Here is a 16587-nt window from a genome sequence, read left to right on the forward strand (position 1 = left end):
GGATTTGAAGACTGATTTCTTTTTGAAATTAAGCCTGACCTCTTCAGTGCACAGACTATCTGAAGGATGATAGACTGCACATCTGTCCGCTGCTGCAACGGCAAAGCTTGTCTCAGACCTGCAGCATTTGTGGGCCCCGTGCAGTAGTTATGCATGAGAGCTGTGGCTCCTTACAGAGTTCGCTAGCAATCTCCGATGTTTTTATCCTTAAAAAAATTCACTCTGGTGTGTGTTTAACTAAACTAGTGTAGTTAAGTTAAATGTAAATGGTACCCAAATGACCTTACATGCCATCCTAATTGTAACTATGCCTTAGGGTAACTGGTAACTCTGATAGGATTATTTTTGCTAGTTTTATGTATTAGGTTTTATTCTCATCTGACGTTAAAATGATGTGTTGGATATACCAGATTAAATACATTAAAACAAATTTCACTTGTGAAAACACTAATTTAATATGCATGCCAAAACATTGCAGTGGTGGGAATTGAGTTCACAAGACAAGATAAATAGTATGCATGCTCAGGGAATGCCCTTCCGCAAGAGCACTGGGCTACACGAGAGGAAACGGGTAAGCTTGTCTCTGAAGAACTCTTCTGTACTGAAGTAGGAAGATAGATGGCACACACCAGATGCTTCTTACACACTGGCAGGATTGGCACAGTAGGGGACTGTGACTTATAATGTGCAAGTTACAGGCATTGCTGCCTTGGGCCCAGTCTTCAGAAGAGGACACTGCAGGGGAAATCTAGCCACAGTGTGCCTGTGCAGAATGAAAAGGGGAGAACACAAAGGAGCAGGTGAGGCCCCTTTGAGTAAGTTGGTGGGGGGGTTGATTGGTGAATGTGCGTGAGGGAACTCCCAACCTGAGAGGATTAGAGGTGATCGCACCAATGTTCTCACGGGGCTGGAATAAAGCTTGCTCCCACCACGGAGGGGACACCCTTACAGAGAATATCAGGAAGGCCTCGCTGGTTAGTCAGGAATAATCAGATGTGGGTTGCACGCTACTCTAATCCTACCAAACAATCTTCTTTCTCCTCACTAAATCTTCCTGTCAAGATCAAAAGGATCAAACCTTCCAAGTAATTTAACTGAATTATGGTTCAGAATACATGGGTGAGAATATTATTTTTACCATTCCTGGAATCTCATTAAAGGCTCCTGGGAGTACAAGTAAACCAGGACTATCCAGCCCATAATAGAAGAGACGAATAAATAAATAAAAACTGTCCTCAAAAGGACTGGTGTTAGAACTGACAGAGTGTCCACAGTCATTGTCTATTGCACGTGTTCAGACATCAAGGAGAGGTGCAAAAATCCTAAGAAATTTCCATATATATACTTTAACTGTCTAGAGTGGGGGAAGGAGAAGAGAGAAACATATTTGAAAAAGTTCAACTAAAACTTTCCAGATTGGTGGAAAGTGGATTTAAGGACTCAAGAACACTGAATGGCCCCTGACTATAAGCGGGAATTGAAACAGGAAGAGTACCAGAAACTCAAGACTGGCCTGGGATACAAAGCAAGTTCCAGTTCCTTGGCTATGGAGTAAGACTCTGCCTCAAACAGCAGAAAGAGGGGCAAAGAGGAGCAAGGGGGTGGGGGGGGGGAGAGAGAGAAAGAGACAGAGAGAGAGAGAGAGAGAGAGAGAGAGGAGAGAATATGAAGAGAACTATGACAATCTTCTCAGATGATTTAAAACCAATGAGAGGAAATAACCCTAAACATGACCCAGAAAGTCCAAGGACACACAGAAAAACAAACGGAATGGGTGACAGCTGACCTCACATCGAAAACCGTGCAAGTGAGAAGACACTGGAGCTGTCTTTTGGATGCACTGTAAGAAACATGCCTGTCAAGCTGAATGTCTCTACCCAGAAAAAGTGTATTTGAAGGCTGAAGGAAATGCGAGGAGGTCTTCTTCAGAGACACACATGCTGGAAGGTCTTGTCACCTGCAATCTGGCCCTCCAAGAGATGTTAAAGGAAGCGCTTTAGCTATAGGAAGATGATGCTGGATAAGGTGAGAAAATTCTGAACACCGAAATGCTAACTGCCTGAAACTGTACACAGCAGGCATGTTAGCCATCCCTCAGAAAGCAAATGGAATAAAGAGGGGATGGGTCAACGTTGTATAGACGTAAGATTGGTCGTGGCTCTGTTGATAGTGTGTCATCTCATTATAACTTTACATGTGTATTTCCTATGTGTCAACTAGAAAAACAGGAGTCACTTTCTATGGCTTTTTTTGGTGGCAAGTAAATTGTATTAAAAATTCAAGAAAATACAAAACACAATACAGTAAATATGACAACCAGTTTTGTAGTGATATGAGCGGCATGGCCGCTTCCCGCTGCCTAGCTTCTGCATGGCTAGCTTTACCCAAAATAATTACACAGAAACTGTATTCTTTTAAACACTGCTTGGCCCATTAGTTTTAGCCTCTTACTGGCTAACTCTCACATCTTGCTTTAACCCATTTCTAATAATGTGTGTAGCACCATGAGGTGGCTTACCAGAGAAGATCTTAACCTGCATCTGTGTCGGATGGGAGAATCATGGCAACTGCCTGACTCGGCTTCTTTCTCCCAGCATTCTGCTCTGTCTACTCCGCCTACCTAATTTTCTGTCCTATCAGGGCCAAGGCAATTTCTTTATTAATTAACCAATGAAAGCAACACATAGAAAGCAACACCTACATCACAGTTTGCCCCTTTCCATGTCTTGTCACTTCTTTTGTCAAGTTTGTTTCCCCCTTTGCACGGCCCATGCCTAGCTGGCCAGTGAATCATTGTAAGAGGTTCTTGGCCTCTTTCACACTGAGACTTACCATTTTGCTGCTCTTTGGAAATCTTTGACTTTCCCACCCAGTGAATCAGTACCAATTTGCTGGATGATGAACGCGGGACCAAGGCACCACCTGGAAAACCATTACCACATTAGAGAAGCCATGAACTACCAGCAGACCACAAATGTGTGAGATCTGGGACTAGCCGAGGCAACTGAAGATTCTAACACAGACAATTACTGTAAACTGTGAAATGTCACAATATTAAGGCACTAAACCTTGGGAATAGTTTGTGATACTTTCAAAGGTCATTGATGTGTGTTGCTTGCATATTCAACCACATTTATAAGTACACATTCATGTCCATCAAGACTTTTATAAGGTACTGCTTTAGAATGAAAAATCATATATGAAGTTAAAAATATAAAGTTCTAATATGTGAAGCTAGTCTTCCTTCCTTCTTCCTCCCTTCTTCCCTTCCTCCCTTCTTTTTCTTCCTGTCTTCTTTCCTTCTTTTCTTCCTGAAGGTTCCTGCTGTCAGCTACACCTTATTCTGGTATGGGGGAAGGCTGGTGAGAATGCCATCAGTCCTTGTATGGAGAGTATTTATTGCCTCTTTTTACTTTGTATAGGATACCTGCAATCTTTGACAGGATTTGGGTTCCCAAAGCTCATAGAATGACATACCCCAAGATCAAATGTGCCAAGAAACTAACATTTTAAAATGCACAGTCTTAGATAACATGGATGTAGAACAATGGGAACATTGGTATCTGGTCACCATGATTGTAAACTAGAGCAAGTATTTGGGGAAACTGGTGGTTTCTTTTATTACTACCTAACAATTCATCTTCTTAGATCACCACAGGAATGCATGTGTATGTAGTATCTTTTCTACCTATATTTCCCCAAGCTGGAAACAATTTCAGCATCTCTAGCAAGAGAATAGCAAGTACATTGCAATATACTCAGTCATTGGAATGTCACATGGTAGAGAGCAAAGGCATACTGTACCTTATACACAAAGAAACCTCAGTAAAAGGATGCAGAACAGCAGCCACTGATTTCATTTTTATAGTAGAATTGCTGGGTTTTTTTTGAAAATGCCCGTTTTGAGAGGAAGAGGAGTTCACATAAGCCATGAAAAATCTTTGAGCCTTGCTCTCCTGTTTCTTTTCTTTTAGAGAAGAAAACAATATCTTTATTAATACACTGAGAATTCCATGGAGCTCACATTGATCACATTAGCCCCTCCCCCAGATCCTTCTAGCTTCCTAACCACTCTCCCTCTGTCCGTCCCTCCCTCCCTCTTTCTCCTCATTGAGTTACAGCTCATGTTGGTCATCTGGCCCTGTGTCTAAGGCCTGCCCTGAGTCTGGTTGATAGATCAGGTGTCACACCACTAAAGAAAACTGCCCTTTCCTTTCCCATTGGAATCAAATGCCAATAGCTCCTCGGGAATGAGACATTGTGCCCACCTCCCCATGTAAATACTGGGATTTGCCTGGCTTTAGTTTGTGTAGGTCTTGTGCATGCTGTACTGTGGGCTCATGTGTGCATCTGCCCTGTTGTGTCTGGAAAGCACTGTTTCCTTGACATCATCAGCCATTTCTCGCTCTTACAATATTTGTACTTCTTCTACATAGACAACGGAGCTTTGCGTTATGAGGTCATGTGTCTCTGTGTGTGTATGTGTGTGTATTCAAGGCTCAAGTCTAAATGTATATGTGTGTGTGCATGTGTGTATGTATGTCTGTATATATAAATGTATGTATGTACATACAAAATTTAGGGCTGATCACTTGTAAGCCTCTTATTCTCTACACATTGCTGGTCTTCTGTTTGGCAATGATGTTGATATCTGTACAAATCGTGTCTACAGTGTAAAAACCCACCCAGTTGTACACATGTTTGTAGTGATGAGGCGAGCAGGCCTGCTTTTCGTCCTACCCAGCTCCCGCACAGCTAGCTTTACACCCGAAATAACAACACACAAACTGTATTCATGTAAACACTGCCTGGCCCATTATATCTAGTCTCTTTTTGGCTTACTCTCATATCTTGATTAACCCATTTCTATTAATGTGTGTAGCACCACGAGGTGGTGGCTTACTGGGAAGATTCTAACCTGCGGACATCTCAGGATGATGAATCATGGTGTCTGCCTCACTTCCCTTCTTCCCAGCATTCTGTTCTGTCTACTCCACCCACCTATGTTCTGACCTATCAGGCCAAGAAGTTTTCTTTATTAATTAACCAATAAAAGTAACACATAGACAGATGATCCTCCTAGATCACATGTTTTTCCCTATTTTCCTCTAGATGAATTTCAGTTCTTATAAGTTTACTTAAAAAACTACAATTTTATATTATGATCACTTTAAAGTAAAATTATATAATAGGTACACTGCAAAAAGGACAGAAATCATCCTAAAACGCACTGTTCTTAGAGTCTACTCCTGGATGCTATTTTTGGTGATTGGTTGATTATAGGTCTATCCCATACATTTAACAAATTGGTCATATTACTATGCATCATGGTATATGATGGCTACTGAGAGTTTCATTACATAAATGTATCATGACTACGTCTTCTCAAATAGATTTAGACTCCCAAAAATATTGTATCATAACCAGTAACAAATACAACTCTAAAACAAAAATAATTGTTGACTGTTTTGACAGATTAGCTTAAATACTTATGCATTTGTTGTTAATAGGATGGACTGACATCCAGTCTTAGTCTAGAGACTAATAGCTACAAAAGACAGGAGTGCCTGCATTTACGTTCTTATGTGGTGGTGGGCATTGCTGTCATTATGAATGGATGAATGAACACACAGTGGGCTCCGAGGTGCTCGCCCAGATAGTGGTGGTACAGCTTTATGTATGGTTTGTCTTAGTGAGTATCAGCTTCTTTACACGCACTGAGCAAACATAAAATTAGATTGCAGAAACAAAAGCCAATGGTAAAGTTTGAGAAGGGAATTAGATATGACCAACTTCATCTTCTTTCCCTTTTTCTAGGTGAACGGCAAACATAGGTCATGGGATGTGTTACTGGTTTGTATCATAAGTTATAAAATAAATGTAAGTTCTTACATTTAATAAGAGATTCTCTCTGTGTATGGTTCCAACAGTATCGATTCCAGCAGGTACCAAGGACTAGTGACAGCCCAGATCTCTACAGCATGCTTAATATTTGAGATGATGTGTTGTACTGGGAAGAATGATGAGTGAGCTTTGACTGCTAGCTCTTTGGCCCACAAAAAAATCACAGATTGCAGTGCTATCAGCAACAGTTATGCTCTTATCTTTCTAATGTTGTCAACAATGAGCCACTGTGCATCTGCTAAGGTATTGCTGCATGACCTCCATGTTCCTAGAATATTCCACATGGTAATGTAAAACAATAAATGATGGACAAAGAGGATTCATGGAAATTGGAATGCATAGAGACTTACAGAAAGAATGTCATCTGGGGATAATTCTAGAAGTGGATGTTGAGTCAAACATGGAGTTAGGGAAGACAGTAGACTGGAGGGTGACTATCCTTAGAGAGCCTGCACACACAGTTAGCCATGCAGTTATAAAGAACAAACTTCTGGACATGAGTGATAGCAGTGGTTGGGATGGAAAGGATAGCATGGGCCAGAGGAAGTGTTGCCAGCAAGGAAAGAAAAAAGAAAGAACACAAAACAAGTCAGACACTGAACGGTCAAAGCACAGCACAGCGGTGGTTGGCCCAAACTCAAAAGGAGTTCTTAGTGAAGACATGGAGGAGTTGTTTCTTCCACGGTGTAAGCCAGAAGGAGCAAGCACTGAATGGCCCTAAGCTCTCTACAATCCAGCACACTCATTTTGGTCCATTTACTCTTTTGAACTACACCGTACAAAAGAGCATTTGCTGCTTTCTCTGTTTTCTTACACATTTGCAACCCACAGTGAGATTGTAATTTTTACCAAAAACTTTTTAAAGGTCTTTGTCTTGTCATGTTTCCCTGCTGTTTATTAAGATGGTTGACGTACTTTCAGATCACATGACCATTATCTATTAACACATGATACTGTACTAAGCTGGGACTGCCCGTGTGCATCAGTGGACACAGCACACACGTGACGCTGCATACATGGGGGAAACATTATTCGGTTTTTGTTGATAACCCTTTAGGAGCCAACTTAAAGCATGGTAAAGTTTTGTTCCCTTAATAATACTCTGAAAGTGTTATTTTAATGTATGTTTTTTGTTGTAAAATAAAATGTTTTCCCAAGCAGTTAACCAGGAAGAAGAAAATCTAATTTCACTTAAATTACAAAGATATTTCATCAGAAAATTTCCATAAGAAGCATCTGATTCCAACCACGCCAGCTACAGGTCACAGAGAACTGTAGGTTGGGAGATTTACATTTTTTGGCCACTGTCAGGGTGACTACAAGGCCAGAAGATGTGAAATTATGCTGAGCAAAGCAGTAATGTGTGGGCATCTGATGGCCTGGGTCTCATTTACCCTGCAGCTTCTCAACTGAACGTTATCTATGCCCATTTCCCAACTGAAGCCATTTGACATCTGTGCAGTTCTTAGCCACTTCGATGGGGAGTGAGTGGTTGGATTACTGCAGAGATGGTCTGTGTATAGATGTCCTTCGGGTAATGTGCAGGATGGAGGAGACTCTAATAACCCAGGTAGCGATCTGCTGCCTACCACTCTCCCTGTGCCTGCAGTACACACGTCTCAGAAAGCCATCTCTTTCAGACTTGAAGAGGTCCTGATGCTGTTGTCCTTTATGCTAAAACTGAGAATGTAGCAATGTGTAAAGGTGGAAGATTTTAAAAGATGAAATAACCCCAAAGGAAAGTCTTCCTCACACTGGTGGGCTTGTCAGGCAGATGACATAGGCAGCTGCTGTTGTTTCTAGAAGCTGCTGTTACATACCAAGCCATGGTAAGTATGGGTTGAGAGACACTTGTGGCAGAGGTGAAGCCTGTGTGCTGGGAAACGTTGCCATGGCAACAGCTTTTGTTTTCCGTTGAGGTAAAATTCATATCACAAAACATCAACTGTCTTAAAGATACAGTGTTATTTGCACATTTCTATTATTATGCAATTGCTACATCACCTTTCTTCTACATCTGAGACATTTTATCGCCCCAAATAAACCTCAGGATCAACCACCTTGCTTACCTATGTCTGTCTCCCTAGAACCGCTAGGAAACATTGGCCAGCCATCGGTACCTATGGATTTGCCCATTCTTGGTATTTTGTGTGAATGATTATATAGCTGACAGGGTTGAATGAGAGGCTACTATTGTCCTTGAGCTCAGTGTTTTTCAGGTTCATTCATATTATGTTGTCCTTTTTTCCTGAGCTAGACATCGAACCCAGGACCTCATGTGTACTAAGCAAGTGTTCTACCACTGAATTTACATCCTAGCCTTTAGTTTTCTGAGACAAAGTCTCCCTGTGTATCCCAGGCTGTAGTGGAACTCAGTCTTTCGGCCTCCATTTCCTTAGTTTTAGGATAAGGGCATGTGCCAGCACTCACAGTCTTTGTTGTCGTACACACACACACACACACACACACACACACGCCTTCATATGGCTGACTAATATTCCACAGTATATACCATGCACAGTTTGTTTATTCATCTATCTGAATAGATACTTGATTGCTTCTTTCTTTTGGTGACTGTGTCTAATGGAAGGAGCATTGGTATATAACTGTCTGTTTCAGTGGCTGTTTTCAGGATGTATTGATGGTTTCTTGGTGATCCTATTTAATTTGTTGAGGAAACATGAAACATGAATTTGCGCTACTGGCACTTTTCCCTGAGACCATCTCTGGCTCTTAGTTAGTCTTCTTCAAAAGAGATATGTGGCTTGACTGATGTCTGGTCCACCTCCTGATGACTGATTCACCTCCTGACGAGCTGCCCTTCTCTCCATTTTTCCATGGCAATGCTAGGCACTGTTCCTAGATGGAAGGCCAGTCATGACTTTTATTAGTGGGTTCAATGGATGGAGGGTGTGGCCAGCTCGGGACTTATGTTTGGAGACCAGTTAGATATATTTATTCAGACTGACCTCTTTAGACAAATACTGGGTTTTGTCTCTTATTTTAACTTCAGTTTGTCCAATTTTAATAAGGCACATCACATTCAATGCTAGTTTACCTTCTCACAGGTACAGCCTGTGAGAAGGGAGAATGTGGGAATGCAGCTGTCACTAATGTGTCTTGGACCCGTGAATGCGAATTTGCCATTCAGTTTCAGCAATGTTGACTTGGAAAACTTACCTAACAAATCAAAATAAAGAAACGTCATCCACTCAAAGCATTCTACCTAAAAAAAAAGTCAGTAGACCCCAAACCATAAGATTTTGTCTACTTTGTATGTTTGTTTAGATATTTTACTATTTTTTTGTAGTTCAGACCAATAATATAAATTTAAATTTTAGAAGTTTGACCATAGGCGTTCTAGTAAAAGTTGATGTACCCAGTTGTGGTACACAAAGACTGTTGTTCACAGTTATGGTACACAAAGACAGCTTGGTAAACCTTCAGACTCTGAGTAGAAAATGATTGCTTTGCACAGTGCGCACTCACCCGGCTACATATGCCAGTGGGGTCAGAATGCCTCCCTCCCCTCTGTCAGCTTCATCTCAGGCACTGGTATCTTAATAATGACCTTGATTTTGAGATCATCCTGGAAAGTTATGAAGAAAAGTTAGTAACTTAATGTGCCTTTGTTTCTGAATTACCAGGGTACATGTACAGCAAGAGACATTCAGCTTCTCTCATGTTCTGGTCTTAGGTAACACGCCACCTTGTCAAACTCTTTGACAGCCTCTCGGATCTGCAGTTCGAAGATAATCCAGAAGTTCCCACACTCAAAGCAATCGGAATGTTCAGCAAAGAAAAGGAGTATGTCCTGTTCCAGGACGGGTGTGAATGCATAGGCCATGTAAGGTTCGATTTTAAGGTCTTCTATGCAAAAAAAGGTCATTTTCAGGCAATCCTAAAGGTTGAATCAAACCAGAAAGACAATTTACGTCCTGTTAAAAATCAAGCTCTCGTTGATTCCATGCTGGGACATCGCTGTTCATCGTCTCCAGTGTGCCAAGGAGCTGCTCTTCCTGCTCTGCTCCTGCTCATCTAGGTTTAGCATCAGCAGGGGGTCCGCAATGTCTGGAGTTCAGCTGACAGAAGGGACGGCGACTCGGGATCTTTGGCCACTGTACACTGCTCAGGTCACTCCCAGAGGCTGTGGGAAGGGAAGAGGCATTGTGGTTGGGCATTCTGATGTGAATCTGTGATTGGCTGCTTGAGTTAGTGAGTAAGGTTGACAGAGTCTACCAGCATTATGCTATTCACCCAGTTACTGTGCAGTTAGTTAAGCGCAGTCCCCACTTCCCTGGACAAATACCTGAGAACATTCTTACAGCTAGCCACAAGGAAGAGTCATTTTCCTAGATGACAGCTTTAAATACAGTCTGATAGCTTAGCTGTCTTAAGACCACTATTTCTGTGCTAATGACCATGGTCAGGAACAGCTTGGGGAGGAAAGTGTTACCGCATCTCACAACTCTCAGGGCACACTCCATCACTGAAGGAAGATGGGGGAGGAGCCTGGAGGCAGGAACTGAGGCAGAGGCCATGGAGGATCGCTGCCTACTGACTTGCTACCCATGGCTTGCTCAGAATACTTCCTTACATAACTCAGGACCACTGCCAAGGGTTGGTAAGAACCATAGAGAACTGGGCCCTCCCACATATAATTAGTCACGAAAATGCCATGGCAGGCTTACCTACAGGCCATTTGGTGAGAGAATTTTCTCAGTTGAGGTTCCCTTTTCTCGACTGTTCTAGCTTGAGTCAAGTTGATCAAAGTTAATCAGGGCAGGACTTGCACTCTTTCTGATGAAACTTGAATAGCTTGGTCTAATCAACAGTGTAACCTTCAGTTTTTATCAGTGACCGTCTCAGGCCTGGGCGACAGCTTCCTTGAAGTATTCTTTGCAAAAGCACCATTGCAAACTTATTTTACTAGGGTTCTCTTTACTCCTCGCTGTTAACTTTTTAATATTGTACCAGAAAACTCTGCCAAATGAAGGGGAAGCAGATGGTAGGATACTCTGATTAAAACATATTTTTGATCTCTTGGGCTTTTTAGGATATTATTATAGTGATTAGAAAAAGTCACCATAAACTATCTTGACAAAAGTACGCGGCTGTCTGCTGCCTCCCCGGCAGACTGTTCATCAGCTGGCATGGTGCCCAGAGGAAGATTTTCCAACTGATGGATGTGGTTGTCACTAGCAGAAACCCTGGATACTGGAAGATTTCATAGAGCTCTAATTTATTCTATAGAAGTAGCTTGTGCTAGAAACTTCTGAGCCTATATAGAATTCATTTTCTAATTACCTTTGTTTTATATATTTTAAAAAGATGCCTTTTGTTTTGTCTTTTTATGCTCTCTCACACTTTTATGATTGGTTCCTCCCAATTTAGTCTGTTAAATTTATTTATTGAAAGCCTATTATGCATCAGATTGAGATTTTAGAGATCAGAGATGAAGCCACGGCCCTTGTCTCATTGAGGAAATGAGGGTATATATGATTAGTAAGAACCAGTTATGCTCATTTTATCTTAGGCTGCACAGAATGTCAAGAGGTTTCAAAAGGGTAGGATCCTGCAAACAGAACTCGGTCATGTCCTGAAATCCTACTCTTAAGTTGCTGTTGTTGGCATAGTCGTCTGAAAACAGACTGGTGGGATGGGTCGCCCATAGTCTTCCCTAGTGGGACTCCTGAGGACAGGCAGGTCTGCTGAGGACAAAAGAGATGCTCCAACAGTTACTGTCTCCTGAGGATGCTTATTGTCTGATGGCCTGGGGGGTGCTGTGCTTCATGGTGAAGGCAGAAATACAAGACCGACCAACTAGATTAGGGACCATAACTTGTAAATGTTACTAAAGCCCGGCTCTGAAGTCAGGAAAGTCACTCATAGCAGATGACAGACCATATCTAGTGTTCCCTTTACCTCTCAAGAAGAAGGTACTCAGCTCATTCGTGTGTCATTCTAGTTCCCAGGAGGTCAAATGCTATTGTCATCCTCAGGGAGCCAGGGAAGGAGATCAGCTGAACCATCTTCATCATCTCCTGAGGCCTTGGGAATGTCCTCATTACAGCCATTTTACTGTTAGGTTCTACTATGTGCAGTCTACACAGCCTCATAGTTATATGATCAACTACAAACAGATGCATGGATCAATATAGCACAGCAATTTGAACAGCATGGAAAATTGGCCAGAATGTATCTATGGGAGCAACATGAACTGGAGTGAAGTTTTTTAAAAGATGAATTTTCACAAGCCCGCAGTTGTCTCTTATGCCACCATGCTGTCTCATTCCTGACAAGTGTGAGGACTGGAGCCAGTAGGAATATAATTAAGATATTTACTGAAAACACATTGGCTTAAGACTAAGCGCTGTGAAGCTTTTCAGAGGAGAGCTTTCAGGAGAATAAAACATAATGAGAAGATACAATTCTTAAAATCATGATTCCCACAGCTCTAGGCTCCAGCTCATGCCTTAACAGGTCATGGTGTTTCCTGATGTTTGACTTCTCAGACACTCAGGAGAGGAGTTCTCGTGTAGAACCCCTTTATCTGCAAAGCCAAAGAATGAAAGACAACGTCCTCTGTTTAGAGAAGCTGTTTACCCACTGAAAGGTTGCAGAGTTAGCTGTAATTTGAGCGGTAGAAAGGCTCGCACAGGGAGAGCTTTAGTCCGTTAGTGGTTGAGCTTCCCTCTGTTCTCGCTGTGTGTTTCGCAGAAGAGTGGCAGGAAATCCATCTGCAGTGCTGTTGCTTGAAGCCTGTGCTGTCACCTTTCAATTCTCTTCCAAGGTGGAAAGCTGGCTTCTGCGGCTTGAACAGACTATGAAGGAAACAGTGCGCCAGGTGATCGCGGAAGCCCTGGGAGCCTATGAGGAGAAACCTAGAGAGCTATGGATCTTGGACTTCCCAGCTCAGGTGGCTCTAACTGGCTCACAAATATGGTGGACCACAGACGTAGGAATTGCCTTCAGTCGGCTGGAGGAAGGCTATGAAACAGCCCTAAAGGATTTCCATAAGAAACAGGTACTTTTAGAGGTTTGACAGTTAAAAGAGACTGAACAATAAACTTTGTTCACTTACTGCAATGGGTCTCAACCTTCTTAAAACTGCAACCTTTTAACACAGTTCCTCATGTTGTAGTGACCCCAAACATAACATTATTTTCATTGCTATTGTTTAACTGTAATTTTGTTACTGTTATGAATCATAATGTAAATATCAGCTATGCAGGATATCTGGAATGAGACTTCTGTGCAGGGGTTGTTCCACCCTCCAAAAGGGTCTCGACCCACAGGTTAAGAACTGCTGACTTATCATTTTCTATTAACTTTTGGTGGAAAATGGATTCTTGATTTTCTAATCTGTGGGAACTGGGATGTTGTTTTCAATTTAATAGATTTATTAAAGTTGAAAGATGCAGATTAAAGAAGTGGCCAGTTTCTTCCAGGGCTGGTTGATTTATTGACATTTATGCTTTGATTATAACTATAAAGCGAGGACATTTAAAAAACATTAATATTGTTTCAGTGTGGAGCCGCCATCTTTCTGCGTGTTTCTGTTTAGTTGTCCCCAGGGTTCTGCACGTGATTCTCTCGCCTTCCACCTTGCCGTTTCTTAAAATAGTAAATGACATTCTGTGGGCAGGGTTTATGTCAGTTTTATTATTTTTAGCTTGATGGCTTCTTTATTATTTGTTTGTTGTTGAAGATAAAGAAGAAAGCCCAGGAAGGGAAATAAAACAAGCACAAAAGATCCACACTCTCAAGAACAGCATTGGCAGCATCTGGCATGCGACCATCTTGAGGGTCTCCTGTCTGCTAGCTGTTTGTCTTTCTGTCAATGTACATGTATGTGCAAATTTGTAGCTATTCACCCAGAAGAAGTGCACTTATGTTGGTAGCCATACACAGAAGAATATCACTGTCCATATATTCTATTTGTAGCTTTGTCAAAACTTATTTCCTCCTGTACCTCCTTTGAGTTTATTGTGGTTGTCTCACTTTGGCCCCAAATACTTCAAATTTTAAAATATTTGCCTGTCTTAAATGACAGGAATTTATATACTTATAGTTGAGAATTTGTTTGATACGTGTGTGCATTGGTGGAATGGCCAAATCAAGCCATCTGGCATGTATATTGACTTACTTTCTGTGGTTGGAACATTTAGAATCCGTCTTAGCAGTGTTTGAATACACGGTTTTTGTTAGCTGTTGTTGCTGTGATGTCACTAGGAGTCTTTTAAATGTATTCCTTTTCTCCAGCTGGAAGTTGGGGACCCTTTGTCTAGCATCTCCCTGATTCTTCTTGCCTCTCAGAGCTGCTACTTTACACACTTTGGTTCTATCTTTTACATTTCCTATGTAAGGAAGCTGAAAAGATATTTGTCTGTCTGTGCTAGCTTATTTCAATTAACAAAGCGTATTTGTCATTGCTGTTTCAGATGACAGAATTTACTTCAGAACTCCACTACGCATGCTTACCATGATTCCTTTATTCCCTGATGGACATGTAAATTGAGAGCATTATCTTGGTTGTTATGCTAACACTTCAGTGAACATGGGAAAGTGGATGTTTCTTTCAGCCCACAGACTTCATTCTCGTGTTAACATGGGCAGTAGTGGACTTGCTGGGTCATATGGTAGCTCCATCTCTGGCTTTCTAGGGAACTGCTAAGTCAGTTTTTATAACATCTGAACTAACAAGTTACCACCAAAAATGTACAAGGGTTCCCTTTAAACCCTCACTATTTTTTACTTTAGTAGCTTTTTATCAGTGTCTTTATCTCAGTTTTCCAAAAATTCTCTCATGTGTATATGTGTTTGTACTTGTATGTACAGGTGCATATATATGTGTGTGCACATATGCTCAGAGGCCAGAGATTAACCCAGGTGTCATTTCTCAGGCACGATCCACCTTGGTTTTGTTGTCATTTGTTTTGTCTCTGAGACAGTGTCTTTTACTGGTCTGTAGCCCATAGGTGAGGCTACACTGGCTGACAGAGCTATCAGCCCCCCAAACAGCCTTACACTCTCCAGCCTTGTGATTCCCAGCCTTTTCTGCCATGTCTTGTTTCAGAGATAGTAGATTTATTTAGATCATTGGGCGCAGATGCTGTGGAGGCCCAGTTCACTGTGGTTGTTTGTAAGGCTTGTTTCCTCAAGGTCTGGACTTGTTTTGTCTGCAGGATCTCTCTACCCGGAGCTGTGCAAATGTGTGTGTGTGGGGGGGGGACTTAATTACAGGATAGGCTTTCTGGTTACACTAGAAGACAGAATTTGAGACTTTGATTTGTTTTATAGGACGTTTTTCCTCCCTAAAGCCCCAGGCGCCTCAGTTCTTCAGAGCTAGTATATGGAGGTTTTCTAGAGCCATCTATTGGACTATGAAACACTGAAGATCCTGGCTACTCAATTCCCACTTCTGACCTTGCATAGACAGTGTACAATTCATAATCTAAATGTGATATTTCTGTTCCCGTGTGGCGACTAAACCCCAGCTTGCAAATGTTGAGTCTCTACCAGACCCTACTTGGGGCTGCCATGGTTGTCAGCTATTAAAACACAGCCTTCTGCTTTGAGACATGGCTTAGTGTTGTTAGGGTAGTGTTCTCCTTCCTTCCTTTCCTTTCCCTTCCCCTTCTCTCCCTTCCCCTCACCTTCCTTTCCCTCTCCTCCCCTTCCCTCCCCTCCCCTTCCCTCTCCTCCCCTTGCCTCCCCTCCCCTTCCCTCTCCTCCCCTTCCCTCCCCTCCCCTCTCCTCTTCTCTCCTCTCCTCGCCTCCCCTCCCTTCCCTTCTTCTCTCCTCCCCTTCCCTCTCCTCCCTTCTCCTTTCCTCTCCCCCCCTCTCTTCTCTCTCTCCTCTCCTCCCCTCCCCTCTTTTCTCCTCTCCTCTCCTCTCCTCTCTCTCTCCTCTCCTCCCCTCCTCCTCCCCTCCTCTCCCCTCTCTTCTCCTCTCCTCTCCCTCTCCCTCTCTCCTCTCCTCTCATTATTAATAAGGCAATAACTGACACTGTATGCTCATGCAGCACATGTTCTTGTTTCTCCAGCATAGATCACCAGACGTAAACATTCTGGTCAAACCCCTTGGATGATGGTACAAATTTACCCTCCAGTATTGATGTCAAGAAGTGTCTTCTTCCTCCCTCAGTAGCATAGGGTTGACTGTTCCAACAGATTATAACTGGAACTGCATTCCTGTAGTGTTCACTTAGCCAACTAATGAGTTTAATCTTTTCTCTCTCAATGTTTTTATAAGGTTTTCCATTTTTTCAAGACTTGTTGCATATACAGATACATACATCTAAATGAAGTATATATGAGAAAAACAGAGAGGTAGAGTATGAAGGTTAGAATGATTAGTGTGTGCGTGCATGTGTGTGTGTCTGTATGTGCATGTGTGAGTGTGATGGGGACAATGAACATATGTGCATGAGTGAGCATGTGTGAGGCACGGAGTTGTGGAGTTGGTGGTTAGGATAGAATTTCTCTTGTTTCTCCTGAATTTCATATTACAGACTTGCTGGTCTGCATACTTAGGGAAAAGTCTCATGTCTCCACTTCCCATCGCACCGTAGAAATGCTGGGTACAGATGCAAATCTCTACACCTGGCTTTTTTTAAATATGAGTTCCACAGGTTGTCAGGCTTGTGCTGCATTCACGTTCACCCCAGAAGCCACTTCT

General features: G+C 42.2%; 1 protein-coding gene across 2 annotated transcripts in view; it reads left to right on the forward strand.

Moving 5' to 3' along the window:
- Dnah11 (dynein axonemal heavy chain 11) overlaps window positions 1-16587 on the forward strand; it is a 312765-nt gene that overhangs the window by 73610 nt on the left and 222568 nt on the right. For both annotated transcript variants that reach the window (XM_057782825.1, XM_057782826.1), the window contains exons 29-30: window positions 9602-9751; window positions 12698-12931. In XM_057782825.1, coding sequence (XP_057638808.1) covers window positions 9602-9751; window positions 12698-12931 — 384 coding nt within the window. The remainder of the gene's footprint in view (window positions 1-9601; window positions 9752-12697; window positions 12932-16587) is intronic.

The sequence above is a fragment of the Chionomys nivalis genome, chromosome 10 (genome assembly GCF_950005125.1).
Source record: "Chionomys nivalis chromosome 10, mChiNiv1.1, whole genome shotgun sequence".
Lineage (NCBI taxonomy): Eukaryota > Metazoa > Chordata > Mammalia > Rodentia > Cricetidae > Chionomys > Chionomys nivalis.